The sequence below is a fragment of the Oncorhynchus gorbuscha genome, unplaced genomic scaffold (assembly GCF_021184085.1).
Source record: "Oncorhynchus gorbuscha isolate QuinsamMale2020 ecotype Even-year unplaced genomic scaffold, OgorEven_v1.0 Un_scaffold_480, whole genome shotgun sequence".
Classification (NCBI taxonomy): Eukaryota; Metazoa; Chordata; class Actinopteri; order Salmoniformes; family Salmonidae; genus Oncorhynchus; species Oncorhynchus gorbuscha.
This window is the reverse complement of record NW_025745312.1, coordinates 444,405-462,585: the sequence shown is the minus strand read 5'-3', so window position 1 is coordinate 462,585 and position 18,181 is coordinate 444,405. Positions and strand designations below refer to the sequence as shown.

General features: G+C 49.8%; 1 protein-coding gene across 1 annotated transcript in view; it reads right to left on the bottom strand.

Annotated features, from left to right (window-relative positions):
- LOC124018336 (dedicator of cytokinesis protein 1-like) overlaps positions 1-18,181 on the bottom strand; it is a 338,789-nt gene that overhangs the window by 237,036 nt on the left and 83,572 nt on the right. Inside the window, 3 exon segments of the mRNA XM_046333610.1 lie at positions 697-821; positions 3,384-3,509; positions 16,937-17,016. Coding sequence (XP_046189566.1) covers positions 697-821; positions 3,384-3,509; positions 16,937-17,016 — 331 coding nt within the window.

Here is an 18,181-nt window from a genome sequence, read left to right as displayed (position 1 = left end):
ATGTCATTTCCTCTGTGCGAGAGGAGGAGAATGTCATTTCCTCTGTGAGAGAGGAGGAGAATGTCATTTCCTCTGTGAGAGAGGAGGAGAATGTAATTTGCTCTGTGAGAGAGGAGGAGAATGTCATTTCCTCTGTGAGAGAGGAGGAGAATGTCATTTCTTCTGTGAGAGAGGAGGAGAATGTCATTTCTTCTGTGAGAGAGGAGGAGAATGTAATTTCCTCTGCAGGATATTAGACCCAGAGAGATGGGAGGGATATGGTGTGAGGGGTCTGGGCTACAGGATATCAGACCCAGAGAGATGGGAGGGATATAGTGTGAGGGGTCTGGGCTACAGGATATCAGACCCAGATAGATGGGAGGGATATGGTGTGGGGGGTCTGGGCTACAGGATATCAGACCCAGATAGATGGGAGGGATATGGTGTGAGGGGTCTGGGCAACAGGATATCAATCCTCTAGAAAACGGACCACGAGGTAGACAGAACGAGATCTAAAAAGCAGTGAGACCAACATCCATTCGTCAGTCAGTACCTCCACTTTCTTTCCATCCCGTGTGTGTGTGTGTGTGTGTGTGTGTGTGTGTGTGTGTGTGTGTGTGTGTGTGTGTGTGTGTGTGTGTGTGTGTGTGTGTGTGTGTGTGTGTGTGTGTGTGTGTGTGTGTGTGTGTGTGTGTGTGTGTGTGTCTCTCTCAATACCTCCAGTTTCTTTCCGTCCTCGTCGTAGACGGTCATGGTGACCTCGACATTCTTGGGGGTGGACTTGCTGCCTTTATCAAACTCTCCCTGAACCAGGGTTACGTAGATATCGTTACGCACGTCACCTGAGGGGAAACAAAACAGGTTTACACACACACCTCACTGACAAAGGGTCGTGTCCTGACTGTAGACCCGCATGCTGAACGTGGACCTCACGGACAAAGGGTCGTGTCCTGACTGTAGACCCGCATGCTGAACGTGGACCTCACTGGTAAAGGGTCGTGTCCTGACTGTAGACCCGCATGCTGAACGTGGACCTCACTGGTAAAGGGTCGTGTCCTGACTGTAGACCCGCATGCTGAACGTGGACCTCACTGGTAAAGGGTCGTGTCCTGACTGTAGACCCGCATGCTGAACGTGGACCTCACTGGTAAAGGGTCGTGTCCTGACTGTAGACCCGCATGCTGAACGTGGACCTCACTGACAAAGGGTCGTGTCCTGACTGTAGACCTGCATGCTGAACGTGGACCTCACTGACAAAGGGTCGTGTCCTGACTGTAGACCCGCATGCTGAACGTGGACCTCACTGACAAAGGGTCGTGTCCTGACTGTAGACCCGCATGCTGAACGTGGACCTCACTGACAAAGGGTCGTGTCCTGACTGTCGACCCGCATGCTGAACGTGGCCCTGAACGTGGACCTCACTGACAAAGGGTCGTGTCCTGACTGTAGACCCGCATGCTGACCGTGGACCTCACTGACAAAGGGTCGTGTCCTGACTGTCGACCTGCATGCTGAACGTGGCCCTGAACGTGGACCTCACTGACAAAGGGTCGTGTCCTGACTGTAGACCCGCATGCTGAACGTGGACCACACTGACAAAGGGTCGTGTCCTGACTGTAGACCCGCATGCTGAACGTGGACCTCACTGACAAAGGGTCGTGTCCTGACTGTAGACCCGCATGCTGAACGTGGACCTCACTGACAAAGGGTCGTGTCCTGACTGTAGACCCGCATGCTGAACGTGGACCTCACTGACAAAGGGTCGTGTCCTGACTGTAGACCCGCATGCTGAACGTGGACCTCACTGACAAAGGGTCGTGTCCTGACTGTAGACCCGCATGCTGAACGTGGACCTCACTGACAAAGGGTCGTGTCCTGACTGTAGACCCGCATGCTGAACGTGGACCTCACTGACAAAGGGTCGTGTCCTGACTGTAGACATGCATGCTGAACGTGGACCTCACTGACAAAGGGTCGTGTCCTGACTGTAGACCCGCATGCTGAACGTGGACCTCACTGACAAAGGGTCGTGTCCTGACTGTAGACCCGCATGCTGAACGTGGACCTCACTGACAAAGGGTCGTGTCCTGACTGTAGACCCGCATGCTGAACGTGGACCTCACTGAGAAAGGGTCGTGTCCTGACTGTAGACCCGCATGCTGAACGTGGACCTCACTGACAAAGGGTCGTGTCCTGACTGTAGACCCGCATGCTGAACGTGGACCTCACTGAGAAAGGGTCGTGTCCTGACTGTAGACCCGCATGCTGAACGTGGACCTCACTGAGAAAGGGTCGTGTCCTGACTGTAGACCCGCATGCTGAACGTGGACCTCACTGAGATAGGGTTGTGTCCTGACTGTAGACCCGCATGCTGAACGTGGACCTCACTGACAAAGGGTGGTGTCCTGACTGTAGACCCGCATGCTGAACGTGGACCTCACTGACAAAGGGTGGTGTCCTGACTGTAGACCCGCATGCTGAACGTGGACCTCACTGACAAAGGGTGGTGTCCTGACTGTAGACCCGCATGCTGAACGTGGACCTCACTGAGAAAGGGTACCAAAATGGCCCCAAGTCAGACTAGGACCAAATATAGAGTCTTTAACACCGGTGTGAATGTCACAGTGGAAAGAGGGCCTGGTACTATCAATCAATCAAATCAAATGTATTTACAAAGCCCTTTTTACATCAGCTGATATCTCAAAGTCCTGTACAGAAACCCAGCCTAAAACCCCAAACAGCAAGCAATGCAGGTGTAGAAGCACGGTGGCTAGGAAAAACTCCCTAGAAAGGCCAAAACCTAGGAAGAAACCAAGAGAGGAACCAGGCTATGAGGGGTGGCCAGTCCTCTTCTGGCTGTGCCGGGTAGAGATTATAACAGAACATGGCCAAGATGTTCAAATGTTCATAGATGACCAGCATGGTCAAATAATAATAATCACAGTGGTTGTAGAGGGTGGAACAGGTCAGCACCTCAGGAGTAAATGTCAGTTCAGAGTTAGAGACAGCAGGTGTGGTAGAGAGGGAGAGAACTACCTGGTATGACGATCTCTGAATGAATCATGATGCTACCTGGTATGACGATCTCTGAATGAATCATGATGCTACCTGGCATGACATGATGCTACCTGGTATGACGATCTCTGAATGGATCATAATGCTACCTGGTATGACGATCTCTGAATGAATCATGATGCTACCTGGCATGACATGATGCTACCTGGTATGACGATCTCTGAATGGATCATAATGCTACCTGGTATGACGATCTCTGAATGAATCATGATGCTACCTGGCATGACATGATGCTACCTGGCATGACGACCTCTGAATGGATCATGATGCTACCTGGCATGACATGATGCTACCTGGCCTGACGATCTCTGAATGAATCATGATGCTACCTGGCATGATGATCTCTGGGAAGCCCATCTTGCGGGCCACGGCTGTGGAACGGTCAACCAGGTGAGGGAAGTCCTTCCTGATCTGATGGATATCACCCGGAAGCAGTTTCAGGGTCACCCACAGACCTGGGAACAGGGAATACGACATGTTATCAGTCAAATCAGAGCAGCTTCAGGGAGTCACCCACAGACCTGGGAACAGGGAGGGAGGGACTAGAGACCGTTGTTAAGGAAGCTACTACCAACATATGACGATCTCAGTGGGAACCTCCAGTCGGAACCTCCAGTCGGTATGACAACCAAGACTAATTGCCGGAGGTCGAGGAGTCTAAATTTGCCAGCTGGAGGCAAGACACACAATGTTTTCTACTTCAGGAAACTGACCCTTTCTAGTTTATGAAGAGGTGTTTCTATGGTAACTAAACGTAGTTTTACAGTGTTCCACACATAAACCCGTTAAAACATCCTGCAGTTAATTCTGTTCATGTGGTCATCAGTGTATAAATGCTTCCTTCAGGAAACATGGGTCATATCAGACACGACATTTACATCGTACTGAAACACAACACGGAGCAGTAGCTGGAACATCCTCAGGTAATTTGCCCCCCATGCCCCCCGCCCCCTTTATTCCCTATGAAGTGCACTACTTTTGACCAGGGGCCCGTAGTTCACTATGTATGGAAAACAGGTGCTGTTTGGAACACAGTCAGAGAGACAGTGGGACCTGTCAACAGAGGAGGTCAGTCTGTCTGAGGGTCTGTCTCCTCTTAAACCAAATGGACCCAATATGTAGTGATGATATACTGGGTCTGTAGTGCTGATATACTGGGTCTGTAGTGATGAGGGTCTGTAGTGATGATATACTGGGTCTGTAGTGATGATCTACTGGGTCTGTAGTGATGAGGGTCTGTAGTGATGATATACTGGGTCTGTAGTGATGAGGGTCTGTAGTGATGATATACTGGGTCTGTAGTGCTGATATACTGGGTCTGTAGTGATGAGGGTCTGTAGTGATGATATACTGGGTCTGTAGTGATGATCTACTGGGTCTGTAGTGATGATATACTGGGTCTGTAGTGATGATATACTGGGTCTGTAGTGATGATCTACTGGGTCTGTAGTGATGATATACTGGGTCTGTAGTGATGATATACTGGGTCTGTAGTGATGATCTACTGGGTCTGTAGTGATGATATACTGGGTCTGTAGTGATGAGGGTCTGTAGTGATGATATACTGGGTCTGTAGTGATGATATACTGGGTCTGTAGTGCTGATATACTGGGTCTGTAGTGCTGATCTACTGGGTCTGTAGTGATGATATACTGGGTCTGTAGTGATGATATACTGGGTCTGTAGTGATGATATACTGGGTCTGTAGTGATGATATACTGGGTCTGTAGTGATGATATACTGGGTCTGTAGTGATGATATACTGGGTCTGTAGTGATGATATACTGGGTCTGTAGTGATGAGGGTCTGTAGTGATGATATACTGGGTCTGTAGTGATGAGGGTCTGTAGTGCTGATATACTGGGTCTGTAGTGCTGATATACTGGGTCTGTAGTGCTGATCTACTGGGTCTGTAGTGACGATATACTGGGTCTGTAGTGCTGATATACTGGGTCTGTAGTGATGATATACTGGGTCTGTAGTGCTGATATACTGGGTCTGTAGTGATGATATACTGGGTCTGTAGTGATGATATACTGGGTCTGTAGTGATGAGGGTCTGTAGTGATGAGGGTCTGTAGTGATGATATACTGGGTCTGTAGTGATGATATACTGGGTCTGTAGTGATGAGGGTCTGTAGTGATGATCTACTGGGTCTGTAGTGATGATATACTGGGTCTGTAGTGATGAGGGTCTGTAGTGATGATATACTGGGTCTGTAGTGCTGATATACTGGGTCTGTAGTGATGATATACTGGGTCTGTAGTGCTGATATACTGGGTCTGTAGTGATGATATACTGGGTCTGTAGTGATGATATACTGGGTCTGTAGTGATGAGGGTCTGTAGTGATGAGGGTCTGTAGTGATGATATACTGGGTCTGTAGTGATGATATACTGGGTCTGTAGTGATGAGGGTCTGTAGTGATGATCTACTGGGTCTGTAGTGATGATCTACTGGGTCTGTAGTGATGAGGGTCTGTAGTGATGATATACTGGGTCTGTAGTGATGATCTACTGGGTCTGTAGTGATGATATACTGGGTCTGTAGTGATGATATACTGGGTCTGTAGTGATGATATACTGGGTCTGTAGTGATGATATACTGGGTCTGTAGTGATGATATACTGGGTCTGTAGTGATGATATACTGGGTCTGTAGTGATGATATACTGGGTCTGTAGTGATGATCTACTGGGTCTGTAGTGATGATATACTGGGTCTGTAGTGATGATATACTGGGTCTGTAGTGATGATATACTGGGTCTGTAGTGATGATATACTGGGTCTGTAGTGCTGATATACTGGGTCTGTAGTGCTGATATACTGGGTCTGTAGTGACGATCTACTGGGTCTGTAGTGATGATCTACTGGGTCTGTAGTGATGATCTACTGGGTCTGTAGTGATGATCTACTGGGTCTGTAGTGATGATCTACTGGGTCTGTAGTGATGATCTACTGGGTCTGTAGTGATGATCTACTGGGTCTGTAGTGCTGATCTACTGGGTCTGTAGTGATGATCTACTGGGTCTGTAGTGATGATATACTGGGTCTGTAGTGATGATATACTGGGTCTGTAGTGATGATATACTGGGTCTGTAGTGATGATCTACTGGGTCTGTAGTGATGATCTACTGGGTCTGTAGTGATGATCTACTGGGTCTGTAGTGATGATCTACTGGGTCTGTAGTGATGATCTACTGGGTCTGTAGTGATGATCTACTGGGTCTGTAGTGATGATCTACTGGGTCTGTAGTGATGATATACTGGGTCTGTAGTGATGATATACTGGGTCTGTAGTGATGATATACTGGGTCTGTAGTGCTGATATACTGGGTATGTAGTGCTGATATACTGGGTATGTAGTGATGATATACTGGGTCTGTAGTGATGATATACTGGGTCTGTAGTGATGATATACTGGGTCTGTAGTGATGATATACTGGGTCTGTAGTGCTGATATACTGGGTCTGTAGTGCTGATATACTGGGTCTGTAGTGCTGATATACTGGGTCTGTAGTGCTGATATACTGGGTCTGTAGTGACGATATACTGGGTCTGTAGTGATGATATACTGGGTCTGTAGTGATGATATACTGGGTCTGTAGTGCTGATATACTGGGTCTGTAGTGATGATATACTGGGTCTGTAGTGATGAGGGTCTGTAGTGATGAGGGTCTGTAGTGATGAGGGTCTGTAGTGATGATATACTGGGTCTGTAGTGATGATATACTGGGTCTGTAGTGATGAGGGTCTGTAGTGATGATATACTGGGTCTGTAGTGATGATATACTGGGTCTGTAGTGATGAGGGTCTGTAGTGATGATATACTGGGTCTGTAGTGATGAGGGTCTGTAGTGATGATATACTGGGTCTGTAGTGCTGATATACTGGGTCTGTAGTGATGATATACTGGGTCTGTAGTGATGATATACTGGGTCTGTAGTGATGATATACTGGGTCTGTAGTGATGATATATTGGGTCTGTAGTGATGATATACTGGGTCTGTAGTGATGATATATTGGGTCTGTAGTGATGATATACTGGGTCTGTAGTGATGATATACTGGGTCTGTAGTGATGAGGGTCTGTAGTGATGAGGGTCTGTAGTGATGATCTACTGGGTCTGTAGTGATGATATACTGGGTCTGTAGTGATGATATACTGGGTCTGTAGTGATGAGGGTCTGTAGTGATGATATACTGGGTCTGTAGTGATGAGGGTCTGTAGTGACGATCTACTCGGTCTGTAGTGACGATCTACTGGGTCTGTAGTGATGATATACTGGGTCTGTAGTGATGATATACTGGGTCTGTAGTGATGATCTACTGGGTCTGTAGTGATGATCTACTGGGTCTGTAGTGATGATCTACTGGGTCTGTAGTGATGATCTACTGGGTCTGTAGTGATGATCTACTGGGTCTGTAGTGATGATCTACTGGGTCTGTAGTGATGATCTACTGGGTCTGTAGTGATGATATACTGGGTCTGTAGTGATGATCTACTGGGTCTGTAGTGATGATATACTGGGTCTGTAGTGATGAGGGTCTGTAGTGATGATCTACTGGGTCTGTAGTGATGAGGGTCTGTAGTGATGATATACTGGGTCTGTAGTGATGATCTACTGGGTCTGTAGTGATGAGGGTCTGTAGTGATGATATACTGGGTCTGTAGTGATGATCTACTGGGTCTGTAGTGATGATCTACTGGGTCTCTAGTGATGATCTACTGGGTCTCTAGTGATGATCTACTGGGTCTGTAGTGATGAGGGTCTGTAGTGATGATATACTGGGTCTGTAGTGATGATCTACTGGGTCTGTAGTGATGATCTACTGGGTCTCTAGTGATGATCTACTGGGTCTCTAGTGATGATCTACTGGGTCTCTAGTGATGATCTACTGGGTCTGTAGTGACGATATACTGGGTCTGTAGTGATGATCTACTGGGTCTGTAGTGATGAGGGTCTGTAGTGATGATATACTGGGTCTGTAGTGATGATATACTGGGTCTGTAGTGATGATATACTGGGTCTGTAGTGACGATCTACTGGGTCTGTAGTGACGATCTACTGGGTCTGTAGTGATGATCTACTGGGTCTGTAGTGATGAGGGTCTGTAGTGATGATCTACTGGGTCTGTAGTGACGATATACTGGGTCTGTAGTGATGAGGGTCTGTAGTGATGATCTACTGGGTCTGTAGTGATGATCTACTGGGTCTGTAGTGACGATATACTGGGTCTGTAGTGACGATATACTGGGTCTGTAGTGACGATATACTGGGTCTGTAGTGATGATCTACTGGGTGTGTAGTGATGATCTACTGGGTCTGTAGTGATGAGGGTCTGTAGTGATGATATACTGGGTCTGTAGTGATGAGGGTCTGTAGTGATGATATACTGGGTCTGTAGTGATGATCTACTGGGTCTGTAGTGATGATATACTGGGTCTGTAGTGATGATCTACTGGGTCTGCAGTGATGAGGGTCTGTAGTGATGATATACTGGGTCTGTAGTGATGAGGGTCTGTAGTGATGATATACTGGGTCTGTAGTGATGAGGGTCTGTAGTGACGATATACTGGGTCTGTAGTGATGATCTACTGGGTCTGTAGTGATGAGGGTCTGTAGTGATGATATACTGGGTCTGTAGTGATGAGGGTCTGTAGTGATGATATACTGGGTCTGTAGTGATGAGGGTCTGTAGTGATGATATACTGGGTCTGTAGTGATGAGGGTCTGTAGTGATGATATACTGGGTCTGTAGTGATGATCTACTGGGTCTGTAGTGATGAGGGTCTGTAGTGATGATATACTGGGTCTGTAGTGATGAGGGTCTGTAGTGACGATATACTGGGTCTGTAGTGATGATATACTGGGTCTGTAGTGATGAGGGTCTGTAGTGATGAGGGTCTGTAGTGATGATATACTGGGTCTGTAGTGACGATATACTGGGTCTGTAGTGATAATATACTGGGTCTGTAGTGATGAGGGTCTGTAGTGATGATGGTCTGTAGTGATGATCTACTGGGTCTGTAGTGATGATCTACTGGGTCTGTAGTGATGATCTACTGGGTCTGTAGTGATGATCTACTGGGTCTGTAGTGATGAGGGTCTGTAGTGATGAGGGTCTGTAGTGATGAGGGTCTGTAGTGATGATGATATACTGGGTCTGTAGTGACGATATACTGGGTCTGTAGTGATAATATACTGGGTCTGTAGTGATGAGGGTCTGTAGTGATGATCTACTGGGTCTGTAGTGATGATCTACTGGGTCTGTAGTGATGATATACTGGGTCTGTAGTGATGAGGGTCTGTAGTGATGAGGGTCTGTAGTGACGATATACTGGGTCTCTAGTGATGATATACTGGGTCTGTAGTGACGATATACTGGGTCTGTAGTGATGATATACTGGGTCTGTAGTGATGAGGGTCTGTAGTGATGAGGGTCTGTAGTGATGATATACTGGGTCTGTAGTGATGATATACTGGGTCTGTAGTGATGATATACTGGGTCTGTAGTGATGATATACTGGGTCTGTAGTGATGATCTACTGGGTCTGTAGTGATGATCTACTGAGTCTGTAGTGATGATCTACTGGGTCTGTAGTGATGATCTACTGGGTCTGTAGTGATGATATACTGGGTCTGTAGTGATGATATACTGGGTCTGTAGTGATGATATACTGGGTCTGTAGTGATGAGGGTCTGTAGTGATGAGGGTCTGTAGTGATGAGGGTCTGTAGTGATGAGGGTCTGTAGTGATGAGGGTCTGTAGTGATGATATACTGGGTCTGTAGTGATGATCTACTGGGTCTGTAGTGATGATATACTGGGTCTGTAGTGATGATATACTGGGTCTGTAGTGATGATCTACTGGGTCTGTAGTGATGATCTACTGGGTCTGTAGTGATGATCTACTGGGTCTCTAGTGATGATCTACTGGGTCTCTAGTGATGATCTACTGGGTCTCTAGTGATGATCTACTGGGTCTGTAGTGATGATCTACTGGGTCTGTAGTGATGATCTACTGGGTCTGTAGTGATGATCTACTGGGTCTGTAGTGATGATCTACTGGGTCTGTAGTGATGATCTACTGGGTCTGTAGTGATGATCTACTGGGTCTGTAGTGATGATCTACTGGGTCTGTAGTGATGATCTACTGGGTCTGTAGTGATGATATACTGGGTCTGTAGTGATGATATACTGGGTCTGTAGTGATGATATACTGGGTCTGTAGTGATGATATACTGTGTCTGTAGTGATGATATACTGGGTCTGTAGTGATGATATACTGGGTCTGTAGTGATGATATACTGGGTCTGTAGTGATGATATACTGGGTCTGTAGTGATGATATACTGGGTCTGTAGTGATGATCTACTGGGTCTGTAGTGATGAGGGTCTGTAGTGATGATATACTGGGTCTGTAGTGATGATCTACTGGGTCTGTAGTGATGATATACTGGGTCTGTAGTGATGATCTACTGGGTCTGTAGTGATGATCTACTGGGTCTGTAGTGATGATCTACTGGGTCTGTAGTGATGAGGGTCTGTAGTGATGATATACTGGGTCTGTAGTGATGATATACTGGGTCTGTAGTGATGATATACTGGGTCTGTAGTGATGATATACTGGGTCTGTAGTGATGATATACTGGGTCTGTAGTGATGAGGGTCTGTAGTGATGATATACTGGGTCTGTAGTGATGATCTACTGGGTCTGTAGTGATGATATACTGGGTCTGTAGTGATGATATACTGGGTCTGTAGTGATGATCTACTGGGTCTGTAGTGATGATCTACTGGGTCTGTAGTGATGAGGGTCTGTAGTGATGATATACTGGGTCTGTAGTGATGATATACTGGGTCTGTAGTGATGATATACTGGGTCTGTAGTGATGATATACTGGGTCTGTAGTGATGAGGGTCTGTAGTGATGATATACTGGGTCTGTAGTGATGATCTACTGGGTCTGTAGTGATGATATACTGGGTCTGTAGTGATGATATACTGGGTCTGTAGTGATGATATACTGGGTCTGTAGTGATGATATACTGGGTCTGTAGTGATGATATACTGGGTCTGTAGTGATGATATACTGGGTCTGTAGTGATGATATACTGGGTCTGTAGTGATGATATACTGGGTCTGTAGTGATGATATACTGGGTCTGTAGTGATGAGGGTCTGTAGTGATGATATACTGGGTCTGTAGTGATGATATACTGGGTCTGTAGTGATGATATACTGGGTCTGCAGTGATGATATACTGGGTCTGTAGTGATGATATACTGGGTCTGTAGTGATGATCTACTGGGTCTGTAGTGATGATCTACTGGGTCTGTAGTGATGATCTACTGGGTCTGTAGTGATGATCTACTGGGTCTGTAGTGATGATCTACTGGGTCTGTAGTGATGATCTACTGGGTCTGCAGTGATGATATACTGGGTCTGTAGTGATGATCTACTGGGTCTGTAGTGATGATCTACTGGGTCTGTAGTGATGATATACTGGGTCTGTAGTGATGATATACTGGGTCTGTAGTGATGATATACTGGGTCTGTAGTGATGATCTACTGGGTCTGTAGTGATGATCTACTGGGTCTGTAGTGATGATCTACTGGGTCTGTAGTGATGATATACTGGGTCTGTAGTGATGATATACTGGGTCTGTAGTGATGAGGGTCTGTAGTGATGATATACTGGGTCTGTAGTGATGATCTACTGGGTCTGTAGTGATGATATACTGGGTCTGTAGTGATGATCTACTGGGTCTGTAGTGATGATCTACTGGGTCTGTAGTGATGATCTACTGGGTCTGTAGTGATGATATACTGGGTCTGTAGTGATGATATACTGGGTCTGTAGTGATGATATACTGGGTCTGTAGTGATGATATACTGGGTCTGTAGTGATGATATACTGGGTCTGTAGTGATGATATACTGGGTCTGTAGTGATGATATACTGGGTCTGCAGTGATGATATACTGGGTCTGTAGTGATGATATACTGGGTCTGTAGTGATGATATACTGGGTCTGTAGTGATGATATACTGGGTCTGTAGTGATGATATACTGGGTCTGTAGTGATGATATACTGGGTCTGTAGTGATGAGGGTCTGTAGTGATGATATACTGGGTCTGTAGTGATGATCTACTGGGTCTGTAGTGATGATCTACTGGGTCTGTAGTGATGATCTACTGGGTCTGTAGTGATGATATACTGGGTCTGTAGTGATGATATACTGGGTCTGTAGTGATGATATACTGGGTCTGTAGTGATGATATACTGGGTCTGTAGTGATGATATACTGGGTCTGTAGTGATGATATACTGGGTCTGTAGTGATGATATACTGGGTCTGTAGTGATGAGGGTCTGTAGTGATGATATACTGGGTCTGTAGCTCACGGCACAAAACCTCATTACTACAGAACTGTCTTTAATGGGTTCATGTTGCATAGGCTTATGTTATTTAAAGTCAAGACTTCTGAGAGGTAGATCTGGGCTTGAATTTTGACTCAGAAAGGAACAGCCACTCTCCTCTCCTCTCCTCTCCTCTCCTCTCCTCTCCTCTCCTCTCCTCTCCTCTCCTCTCCTCTCCTCTCCTCTCCTCTCCTCTCCTCTCCTCTCCTCTCCTCTCCTCTCCTCTCCTCTCCTCTCCTCTCCTCTCCTCTCCTCTGACTGTTGAAAGGTCCATAATAAAGGCTGTGTATCTCCGTGGCGACACACACACACACACACACACACACACACAACACCCACACACACACAGACACCGCTGAGTCCTCACTGTGCTCTGTGTATCTACTTGGCGACACACACACCTACCCACCCACACACACACAGACACCGCTGAGTCCTCACTGTGCTCTGTGTATCTACTTGGCGACACACACACCTACCCACCCACAGAGGATGTTCTCCTCCCTCTACAAAACCCTCTTCAGGTGGTCTGGGGTCTAAAGCCATTCAACATGACAACACCACAGAGGCTGTCCTCCTCCCTCTACAAAACCCTCTTCAGGTGGTCTGGGGTCTAAAGCCATTCAACATGACAACAGAGGCTGTTCTCCTCCCTCTACAAAACCCTCATCAGGTGGTCTGGGGTCTACTAAAGCATGACATGTCAATCCAACAGTTGTTACTAACACATCTACAGTATTGGAAAATGGCCCGTCGTCCTTTAGTCAGGCCCCAGGCCCGTTGTCCTTTAGTCAGACCCCAGGCCCGTCGTCCTTTAGTCAGACCCCAGGCCCGTCGTCCTTTAGTGAGGCCCCAGGCCCGTCGTCCTTTAGTGAGACCCCAGGCCCGTCGTCCTTTAGTGAGACCCCAGGCCCGTCGTCATTTAGTGAGGCCCCAGGCCCGTCGTCCTTTAGTGAGGCCCCAGGCCCGTCGTCCTTAGTCAGGCCCCAGGCCCGTCGTCCTTTAGGTCAGACCCGGCCGTCCCTTTAGGTCAGGCCCGTCGTCCTTTAGTCCGGCCCCAGGCCCGTCGTCCCTTAGGTCAGGCCCGTCGTCCTTTAGTCCGGCCCCAGGCCCGTCGCCCTTTAGTCCGGCCCCAGGCCCGTCGTCCTTTAGTCCGGCCCCAGGCCCGTCGTCCTTTAGTCCGGCCCCAGGCCCGTCGTCCTTTAGTCCGGCCCCAGGCCCGTCGTCCCTTAGTCCGGCCCCAGGCCCGCTGCCCTTTAGTCCGGCCCCAGGCCCGTCGTCCTTTAGTCCGGCCCCAGGCCCGTCGTCCTGTAGTCCGGCCCCAGGCCCGTCGCCCTTAGTCCGGCCCCAGGCCCGTCGTCCTTTAGTCAGGCCCCAGGCCCGCTGCCCTTAGTCAGGCCCCAGGCCCGTCGTCCTTTAGTCAGGCCCCAGGCCCGTCGTCCTTAGTCAGGCCCCAGGCCCGTCGTCCCTTAGTCAGGCCCCAGGCCCGTCGCCCTTTAGTCAGGCCCCAGGCCCGCTGCCCTTAGTCAGGCCCCAGGCCCGTCGCCCTTAGTCAGGCCCCAGGCCCGTCGTCCTTTAGTCAGGCCCCAGGCCCGTCGTCCTTAGTCAGGCCCCAGGCCCGCCGTCCTTTAGTCAGGCCCCAGGCCCGTCGTCCTTTAGTCAGGCCCCAGGCCCGTCGCCCTTTAGTCAGGCCCCAGGCCCGTGGTCCTTTAGTCAGGCCCCAGGCCCGTCGTCCTTTAGTCAGGCCCCAGGCCCGTCGTCCTTTAGTCAGACCCCAGGCCCGTCGTCATTTAGTGAGGCCCCAGGCCCGTCGTCCTTTAGTGAGACCCCAGGCCCGTCGTCCTTTAGTCAGACCCCAGGCCAGTCGTCCTTTAGTCAGGCCCCAGGCCCGTCGTACTTTAGTCAGGCCCCAGGCCCGTCGTCCTTTAGGTCAGGCCCGTCGTCCTTTAGGTCAGGCCCGCCGTCCTTTAGTCAGGCCCCAGGCCCGTCGTCCTTTAGTCAGGCCCCAGGCCCGTCGTCCTTTAGTCAGGCCCCAGGCCCGTCGTCCTTTAGTCAGACCCCAGGCCCGTTATGTCAGACCCCAGGCCCGTTATGTCAGACCCCAGGCCTGTCATCCTTTAGTTAGACCCCAGGCCAGTCATCCTTTAGTTAGACCCCAGGCCAGTCATCCTTTAGTCAGACCCCAGGCCAGTCATCCTTTAGTCAGGCCCCAGGCCCGTCGTCCTTTAGTCAGGCCCCAGGCCCTTTGTCAGACCCCAGGCCCGTCATCCTTTAGTCAGACCCGTCGTCCTTTAGTCAGACCCCAGGCCCGTCGTCCTATAGTCAGACCCCAGGCCCGTCGTCCTTTAGTCAGACCCCAGGCCCGTCGTCCTTTAGTCAGACCCCAGGCCCGTCGTCCTTTAGTCAGACCCCAGGCCCGTCATCCTTTAGTCAGACCCCAGGCCCGTCATCCTTTAGTCAGACCCCAGGCCCGTCGTCCTGTAGTAATGCGTGTCGTCAGACCCCAGGCCCGTCGTCCTTTAGTCAGACCCCAGGCCTGTCATCCTTTAGTCAGACCCCAGGCCCGTCATCCTTTAGTCAGACCCCAGGCCCGTCATCCTTTAGTCAGGCCCCAGGCCCGTCGTCCTTTAGTCAGGCCCCAGGCCCGTCGTCCTTTAGTCAGGCCCCAGGCCTGTCGTCCTTTAGTCAGGCCCCAGGCCCGTCGTCCTTTAGGTCAGACCCGTCGTCCTTTAGGTCAGACCCCAGGCCCGTCGTCCTTTAGTCCGGCCCCAGGCCCGCCGTCCTTTAGTCAGGCCCCAGGCCCGTCGTCCTTTAGTCAGGCCCCAGGCCCGTCGTCCTTTAGTCAGGCCCCAGGCCCGTCGTCCTTTAGTCAGGCCCCAGGCCCGTTATGTCAGACCCCAGGCCCGTTATGTCAGACCCCAGGCCCGTTATGTCAGACCCCAGGCCTGTCATCCTTTAGTCAGGCCCCAGGCCCGTCGTCCTTTAGTCAGACCCCAGGCCCGTCGTCCTTTAGTCAGACCCCAGGCCCGTCATCCTTTAGTCAGACCCCAGGCCCGTCATCCTTTAGTCAGACCCCAGGCCCGTCATCCTTTAGTCAGACCCCAGGCCAGTTTTCCTTTAGTCAGACCCCAGGCCCGTCGTCCTTTAGTCAGGCCCCAGGCCCGTCGTCCTTAGTCAGACCCCAGGCCCGTTATGTCAGACCCCAGGCCCGTTATGTCAGACCCCAGGCCTGTCATCCTTTAGTTAGACCCCAGGCCAGTCATCCTTTAGTCAGACCCCAGGCCAGTCATCCTTTAGTCAGACCCCAGGCCAGTCATCCTTTAGTCAGGCCCCAGGCCCGTTGTCAGACCCCAGGCCCGTCATCCTTTAGTCAGACCCGTCGTCCTTTAGTCAGACCCCAGGCCCGTCGTCCTTTAGTCAGACCCCAGGCCCGTCGTCCTTTAGTCAGACCCCAGGCCCGTCGTCCTTTAGTCAGGCCCCAGGCCCGTCGTCCTTTAGTCAGGCCCCAGGCCCGTCGTCCTTTAGTCAGGCCCCAGGCCCGTCATCCTTTAGTCAGGCCCCAGGCCCGTCATCCTTTAGTCAGGCCCCAGGCCCGTCATCCTTTAGTCAGGCCCCAGGCCCGTCATCCTTTAGTCAGGCCCCAGGCCCGTCATCCTTTAGTCAGGCCCCAGGCCCGTCGTCAGACCCCAGGCCCGTCATCCTTTAGTCAGACCCCAGGCCCGTCATCCTTTAGTCAGACCCCAGGCCCGTCATCCTTTAGTCAGACCCCAGGCCAGTTTTCCTTTAGTCAGACCCCAGGCCTGTCATATCATTCCTCCCTGCACAGTAACTTTAAAATGTTCTTTGTGATGGACCAAATACCTCAGTCATACTATATTCTATATCATACTGTATCCTCTATCGTACTGTATTCTGTATCATACTGTATTCTGTATCATACTGTATTCTGTATCATACTGTATTCTGTACCATACTGTATTCTGTACCATACTGTATTCTGTACCATACTGTATTCTATACCATACTGTATTCTATACTGTATGTATGCTATATCATACTGTATGCTATATCATACTGTATTCTATATCATACTGTATTCTATATCATACTGTATTCTATATCATACTGTATTCTGTACCATACTGTATTCTGTATCATACTGTATTCTATATCATACTGTATTCTATATCATACAGTAACGTCACCCAACAGAACCTCCCTGCCCTCTCACAGTACCACTCCAAGCATCTCACCCCCCACCTCCCTGCCCTCTCACAGTACCACTCCAAGCATCTCACCCCCCACCTCCCTGCCCTCTCACAGTACCACCCCAAGCATCTCACCCCCCACCTCCCTGCCCTCTCACAGTACCACTCCAAGCATCTCACCACCCACCTCCCTGCCCTCTCACAGTACCACTCCAAACATCTCACCCCCCACCTCCCTGTACATTAACTTTACCTTGTCCCTTGTGGTTGACCTCCTTGGCAGCGATGACCTTGTTGATGACGGTCTGGAGAAAGTCGCTCTCCCCCGCCACCCTGGTTGAAAAACGGGAGATGTTCAGTTGCCTGTGGCGAAGCACGGCATCATCCAACGCTAGCCTGTAGTAGGCACATGACAGGAACAACACCAGAGAGAGGGGAGAGGAGAGGAGGGCAGAGGAGAGAGCAGAGGAAAGAGGAGAGGAGAGGAGAGAGGAGAGGAGGGCAGAGAGAGAGAGCAGAGGGAGAGCAGAGAGAGAGCAGAGTAGAGGAGAGAGAGAGCAGAGTAGAGGACAGAGGAGAGGAGAGGAGGGCAGAAAGAGAGAGAGAGCAGAGAGAGAGCAGAGAGAGAGGAGAGGAGAGGAGAGAGGAGGGCAGAGAGAGAAGAGAGGAGGAGAGAGAAAGAGAGAGAGAGCAGAGTAGAGTAGAGCAGAGAGGAGAGGAGGGTAGAGAGAGTGAGAAGAGAAGAGGAGAGAGAAAGCAGAGGAGGAGGAGAGGGCAGAGGAGAGGGCAGAGGAGAGGAGAGGAGATGGCAGAGGACAGGAGAGAGGATAGGGCAGAGAGAGAAGGAGAGGAGGGCAGAGAGACCAGAGGAGAGCAGAGGAGAGAGGAGGGCAGAGAGAGGGAGCAAAGAGAGGGAGCAGAGGAGGGCAGAGAGAGAGGGAGCAGAGAGAGGGAGCAGAGGAGGGCAGAGAGAGGGAGCAAAGAGAGGGAGCAGAGGAGGGCAGAGAGAGGGAGCAGAGAGAGAGCAGAGGAGAGGAGAGGGCAGAGAGAGAGAGGAGAGCAGAGGAGAGAGGAGGGCAGAGGAGAGAGGAGCAGAGAGAGAGCAGAGCAGAGAGAGGGAGCAGAGGAGGGCAGAGAGAGGGAGCAGAGGAGGGCAGAGAGAGGGAGCAGAGGAGAGCAGAGGAGAGGGCAGAGAGAGAGAGAGAGAGCAGAGGAGAGGAGAAGAGAGAGCAGAGGAGGGCAGAGAGAAATGCCTGAAGGATGCATAACATTTAAAGGAATACGTATAGTATGTTTAAGGGTAGAAATGAAATAAATCAGAGCTTGATTGAATTAAAAAGCAGCAATAACATTGAAGCATGACTAACATCTCTCCATTTCCTCTTCCTGTAGACTTTAAATCAACTAAAATATCAATAAATTAGGTTAGAAAAGGCCATTGTAACCCTGCTCGAAGTCTTTTAGGAAAAGATGTTGCCCCTGGCAACATGACATTATA